This window comes from Sceloporus undulatus, chromosome 5, assembly GCF_019175285.1.
Source record: "Sceloporus undulatus isolate JIND9_A2432 ecotype Alabama chromosome 5, SceUnd_v1.1, whole genome shotgun sequence".
NCBI classification, from domain to species: Eukaryota; Metazoa; Chordata; class Lepidosauria; order Squamata; family Phrynosomatidae; genus Sceloporus; species Sceloporus undulatus.
The window spans coordinates 76,013,303-76,019,942 of NC_056526.1; the positions used below are offsets into that span (position 1 = coordinate 76,013,303).

Below are 6,640 nucleotides of genomic sequence, written 5' to 3' on the forward strand. Positions count from 1 at the left end.
CATGGTTTGAAGTCTATCTTTCTCATGTACCTGGAGACAAATCCAGATGGTATTCTTCAGCTACGCTTGTAGAAATGCTCTGATGGCATATTGTTTTCAGATTCTGAGCTGATTTCAGTGGATATCACAATGTCTTCATCTTCAGATGTGAAATAATCGTTCTCAGAATCAGTCTGAAAGAACTACTTCCTCTGAAGTACAACTTTTTCACTACCAGAGTGCAGGACATGAAATGTAAAAATATCTATGGCCAGGTGTAGTGAATTGCTGCTTTCTCCCATTCTTGCTTCTATAAGTAGGAACTGATTTCATCCACTGCTATCTGACAATGAAGAAATAATAAAATGGAGATATATTTATCATCTACACTTGCCCCATTTAGAGCCAAGCAAAATAATACAGAAATCTGAACAAACACAGTTACTGTTAATGAGTAGCTATATATTTTTTCCTCTCTAGTAAGGTCTGTGTCTCACAGGGAATCCAGAATGCTAACATTGCTTTGCCTACAAAACAATTTTGACCTTTATAAACAGTATACTTTTCTATCTTATTAGACAATTGTCTATTTATGTAGATGATGAGATTTCAGAATAAATTGTCTTTTAGTGATTCTCTGCTTGGACAGAGAAAGGGAAGCATCTTTTCCAAGCACTCAAGACAACTTCTCCACAAAACAGCATGGAGCATTTTTTAAAATAGCACATATTACATTGGTTGGGCAAAAAGTCTCCCAGTGGCAAAATGCGATAGATTTGTTGGGATAATTTTGGTTGTAAAAAATAAATGTATGGGCAATGTGGCTGAAACATAGATATATTATTTACAACTTTGCTGGTTATAGTGATATAAAATACCACACACACACACACACCTACATGAATTCTTCCACAAAAAAATGTGACTGAGGGACTAAAATACCCAGGTGAGAGTTAAGCAAGCTTGCAAAGTTGGAGCATACATACTATCAGTAATGCTTTTGCACTTCCTTTACTTTTGCAGAAGCTGTAAAGTTCTTAAGAATTTATTACTTTTGTATAAAATAAAAGCTTTTATCACAAACCAGGTTTGCGTGTTAGTTGCTGTTGATAGACAAAATGAGCACAATTTCTGATAGGGTGTCTTGCAGAGAATCTGAACATAGTGTAACATTATCCATAGCGGGGGTGGGTGTCTGTTTTTGGAGGACATGTCATTTGTTGCCAGATGAGGTAGCTTTTCTCCACTTCATCATTGTCCCTGTAAGAGTGAATATTAGCCATCATGGATATGAGGAAAAATAAAGAGGTATACTTGGGGAAGCTGCCCACTGCTATAGTGGGCTAAACCTTTTTTGTAACCCTTGTGTCCAGGGTAAGGGTCAGGCTCCCACCCAGCTGATTCCCCTTCATAGAAGAAAAGTGGGAACATGAGAACAGCTGCGTCCTTGCGCCTGGTGTCACCTGGTGTGTGGGATGTGGGGCTTCAGAAGTGGAAGGTGTGTGGGCCCCTGTGCTCCTACCCCTCCTTGCTGTGGCCCCTGAGGAGAAGGGGGTGGCAGCAAGGAGCTGGGAGGAGCATGTGTGCCTCCCTGCCATCCTTGCTGCTTCTTTGTTCTCCCCAAGGGAGTGGAGTGTTGGCAAGGAGCTGGGAGAAACACGCACACCTCCCTGCCGTTCTTGCCACTGCCCCCTTCTCCTGAGTGGAAAGGAGACGGTGGCAAGGAGGTGGGAAAAACGTGCATCTCCTTGTTGTTCTTACTACTGCCCCCTTCTCCTCAGAGGAGAAGGGGGGCAGCAAGGAGGTTCTGGGGGCATGTACATGCTCAGCCCAACTCCTTGCCACTGACCCATTCTCCTGAGGAGAACGGGGTCGTGGTAAGAATGGGCAGGAGCAGGGGAGGGCTGACTGTGTGCCACTCCTCTCTCGGGTGTCACCCGGTGCTGTCTGAACCCCACACCCTGCCAGTGATGCTACTGCATGAGAACATTTACTTCCTTTCATAGAAATAAATAGGAGCATGAGAACTAATACTGCTAATCTTTGCCAAGCCCTTTCACTTTATCTCATGGGGATAGCAGTGATTCTCCACACGTTGGTCAACATAGCCACCACAGAGCACTATCGGTCAGCCTATCCAAAGCCAATGGAAACATGTTCAACAACGTTTGGAGAATCTCAGATTTCTCACTTCAGCCCTGAAGATATTTTCCCCCCCACTGAATACTGTTTCTTGGTGTGTCACCAAAATATTAAGGAGTTTTGGAAGTACCACCATGGCACAGATACCTGGACTATATGTAAGCTGGGCAATCCTACATGCCATTTCAGAGAGCTCCAATGTTAGAGCCTCTAACAAATCCAAAGCTCTGCTGAACTGAGTGGAAGTGAGAGAGAAATATTTTTGTTTTTTTCCTCCTTTCCTAGTTGTGTATTTATGAATTGCCTTTCACTGAAATCAATGGGAGGGATTTGATCTACAGGTATATCATTGATTTGCTGCTATGTTATGGATATGTCTGGACACCAGTAAAGCTGTGGATCTACAGCCTCATCTAAAATGCTCATTGCTACATCTCCAGCATGATTCCTTTCCATCTTCTCCAACAATGGAGAGGTGCTCCGGCAATGGAAACAGAAACAGCTGCAGAGATTTCCATGATAATTGAGGGTGGATTTCTGAGGTCAAATCTCACTCTGATGTAGAAGGATAAGCTGATTTTGCAGCAAAAACAATCATTTCTTCATTTAGAAGAGAGAAAAAGATAGCAGCAGACACCAACAGAACCAACCAATCCTAACCAATCTAAGGGGGACTAGAGAGCTGTAGCTAAGGATCTTAAAGACTAAAACACACACATGGGTTTTCTCACCCTCTGATGGGGAGATTGGAGCAGCAGGTCAAAGAGAGCGAGATTCTCTCTGTGTTTGCATTTTAAAGGCCTTTCTAACGTCAGGGGTGGTCTTCTAAGAGCAAACCTGACCTCAAGGGCTATCACGAATGCAAAAACAATGATAAAGGAAAAGAAATGTTTGAACAAAACATACTAGTTACTTATTGGATTTATGAATACAGTGTGGCAACAATCGCAAGTCCCCCAGGGAAAAAAAGGGAGCAATATGTTTTTGAGCTGGGACCTGCTAACTCACTTGGAGCCACTGTCAAAACTTTTCCCCTTATCTGACAAGCATTCATTTCAAAAGGTGCAACTTGTGACTTTCAAATCCTAGGAATGTTTTCTTTAAAAGGCATTCTTGTTTTACAACTGATGAGATGGCAGCACTAAACATGGACAAGCTTGCTCTAGCTACAGCTCCCAGAATGCCCAGGGTTGCCTGCCCACAAAGGTCACAATGGTAGTTAAGGAGGAAGGATGGATAGTGAAGGATTAAGGGAGGAGTGTCAAGTGCCACCAAGTAGAGGAGCTCTGCTGTTTTCAGGAGGATAAAACTGGAATTTGGAAGTGAAAAGTCAAGGATGCCAACATTGTCCAGGTGAGCCTTTTTAATGTCAATATTTGAGGTGTCTGGGGATATCACAAATACTTGACTGAGAGCTAGATTGGGGGAAGAGGGGATGAAAGGAAGGGATGGACTAGGTAGAGCAGAAGGGGAGAATGTATAGTCTATCTAAAATTGCTGGACAACAACTCTGATCGCCTTATAGCCCATAAGTCCATAAATGATATGGACTTAGAAGTCTAGCAACATCTATAAAGCCACATGTTTCCCATTCCAAACACAGACCTATGCTTTAGTATCCTATGACAGTGGTTTAAAAGATAAGATGTTCATGAACAATTACTGTCAATTTACATAAATATTTGGGTCTAAGGCACAAACATGGCTTCAATTTATAGTTTTCATGGGTTTTTTTTTGGGCTATGTGGCCATGTTCTGGAAGATTTCTCTGAAGATGCCAGCTACAGATGCTGGCAAAACATCAGGAATAAACTGTTTCAAACATGGCCACATAGCTTGAAAAACCCACAAACAATGATGGATGCCAGCCATGAAAGCCTTCGACTTCACAACAGCTTCAATTTCAATTCAAAGACAGCAGCAATTGTAAATTTGGCTCTCTGTGTTTGTTCCATATTGATTCCACAAGCAAACATTGTCTGGGCGTGCTTTTTCTAAAAACCAGCCTTTATATCCATAAACACTAATACAATGAAAGAATCCATCACTAGACCATGAATAATACCACTTATTTTGTTGAAAATTATTTCCTTAGGAAAGTACCCTAATCTGATTGAGAAGGTAAGAATAAAGATAAAAATTAGGCAATTCATTTTTCAAATTACTGCAACTGACACTTGAAAGTTGACCTTCAAGGATTGGTCTATTCCTTAATATGGTTAGCCCTCTGTATCCACAGATTCTTTATTCATAGATTTAAAATATTCAAAAAATATACATACATTCCAAACAAACAAACAAAAACAGCAACCAAAAAAACAACCCCTTGATTTTGCCATTTTATATCAAGGACATCATTTTACTATGCCATTATATTTAAGGGGACAGGGGATCCTGGAAACCAATTCCAGTGGATACCAAAGACCCACTGTACTGTACCAGTTCAGCAAAGTTTCAATGAGCAGTTGAGAAATTTAACATGCTTTCTGTTATCAGGCATGATCTACCAGATAAGCTGATTATTTGAATCATATGCAACTTCCAAACTATAGGAAGATTTTTAAAAAGTAAGAACTCTTGTGCTTCCATGCTTGAACTCAGTACTAGTGCTTAACTCATATGATGTAATAAAGGAATAGCTGTGCTATTAGAATACCTGGATGGTTTTTGATGCATTACAGTACAATGGTAACAGTAAATAGAAGGTAAAATGAGAAACTCAATCTTCCCTTGAAGAGAAATCATCCTATCAAGCATTGTTTAGCAGGAAAGAGTCTTCCTGCCACAAGGAAGTCATTATTTTGAAAGAAGCAGTACTGTATGTACAAACCATTTTTTTAAAAGTCACACAATAAGCAACCAATTACCTGCAATAACATGATTCTGTTTTCCCCACATTGTCACCCTCTTAGTTCTTCTTAACAATACTTACTGTCCCTCAAGGGACCTCCTGGTGAATACAATAAACTACAATACAAAGTGAATTCACCACATTCACTTTGTGGTAAAAATAATCAGTCATACCTGTTTTCACTGCATACATTCTTGTAGTAGTTTAGGACAGGCAGCTATTTATTTGGAACACTGCTGTGCAATAATATGATGCTTAAACATACCCAGATTGCTATGCAATAATATGATGGTTAAACATACTCAGACTAAAATTGATGGCTTCCTTCAGTGAAAAACACACAAAATTCTGCTTTCTCTCTTCCATCATTTTATCTTCCTTCCTTCCAGCCCTCTCTTTAAAGACCAGCATCTGAATATGCTATAACAACTTAAATCTATTTTTTTTGTTTTATGATATGCATATTGCATACATTTGTGCATATTGTATACATTTGTATGTCTTTTGGTAGATGCAGAGATTCAGTTATGTAATGTTCTTAATCTGCAGGATTACTGCAAAGCAGTGAAGCAACAATGACAGGATGAACCGGCTTCATGCAGAAAGAAAATCATTCCTCGTACCTATAAATGAAGATGCAAAGCATGAAGGAGACAATAGTTAGTCTTTGCAAATCATTACATTTTTACAAGGGGAGGAGAAGGGGCTAATAGGACGGGAAAAATTATGAAAAGTTGCTATACAAGCAGTAAATTATTTGTAAAGTCTCTTACTCAGAAACAGAACCAATAGAGAAAAAATTCCTCTACTGTTGTTCAGAAAGAAGTTCCTATTGTAGCTGAAGCACTGGTAACATGATCGTATTTGCCACTTTATTAAGGAGACAATTCATAGGCACCAATGAAACCATGGATTTGGCTCAGTTTCTGTTACACTTATAGACAGCATGTCCCACTTTTGATAAATTGGATTCCCCCACAGAGGTGGTTAACTGAAAGTGCATCAACACTGTAGAAATAATGCAGAACAACACCTCTTTAACTGTTATGGCTCCATTTGGTGAGGTAGCAGCATTAAAAACTCAAGATTTTTTTTAAATTTAAGTCTAGTTTAAATCCCCTTTCTGAACGGGATTTTGCTAGTGTGATAAGGTCCTAAGAAGGAAATTCCAAAGCCTGGGAATGGCCAAGAAGGTCTTCAGGAAGACAGTAGAATCGATACAAGAAGTATTGCTTTCATCCTGATTTGGCTTCAGATAGTATCATGTCAAGACAACTCAAAATTAAGATAAAGTTTTCCTCACTCACTCTGGAATTGTGTAGGTTAAAAAAGCACCAATGTTGGCAGTCACCACCCATTCATAATATGATCACTGCCATTTATTTGTACACCAAGTTCTGAATTCTCCCTAGAGTTGCAGTGCACTGAATGTTCCCTTCAAAGGTATGAAATATATGTTTGAGAGTAGGAAAAGAGCATTTCATTCAACATGAGCATTGTATTAAAAAAAACCCTACCTAGAACTATGTCTAAAAATGTTTCAAGGCTTTAAGAAAGGTAATCAGAGTTTATAACTCACTAATGTTCATGTAGAGTTTGTGCTCTTCAGTTATTGCGCCTTCTGTAGCATACTGTCTAACATTCCAGAGATGAAAACTGGGACATGTT

General features: G+C 39.6%; 1 protein-coding gene across 1 annotated transcript in view; it reads left to right on the top strand.

The window, feature by feature from the left end:
• Window positions 1-3,398: 3,398 nt before the first annotated feature.
• The window catches only part of TTLL8 (tubulin tyrosine ligase like 8), a 39,853-nt gene continuing 36,611 nt past the window's right edge, over window positions 3,399-6,640 (top strand). Inside the window, exons 1-2 of the mRNA XM_042469620.1 lie at window positions 3,399-3,474; window positions 5,522-5,631. Coding sequence (XP_042325554.1) covers window positions 5,556-5,631 — 76 coding nt within the window. The 5' untranslated portion in view covers window positions 3,399-3,474; window positions 5,522-5,555. The remainder of the gene's footprint in view (window positions 3,475-5,521; window positions 5,632-6,640) is intronic.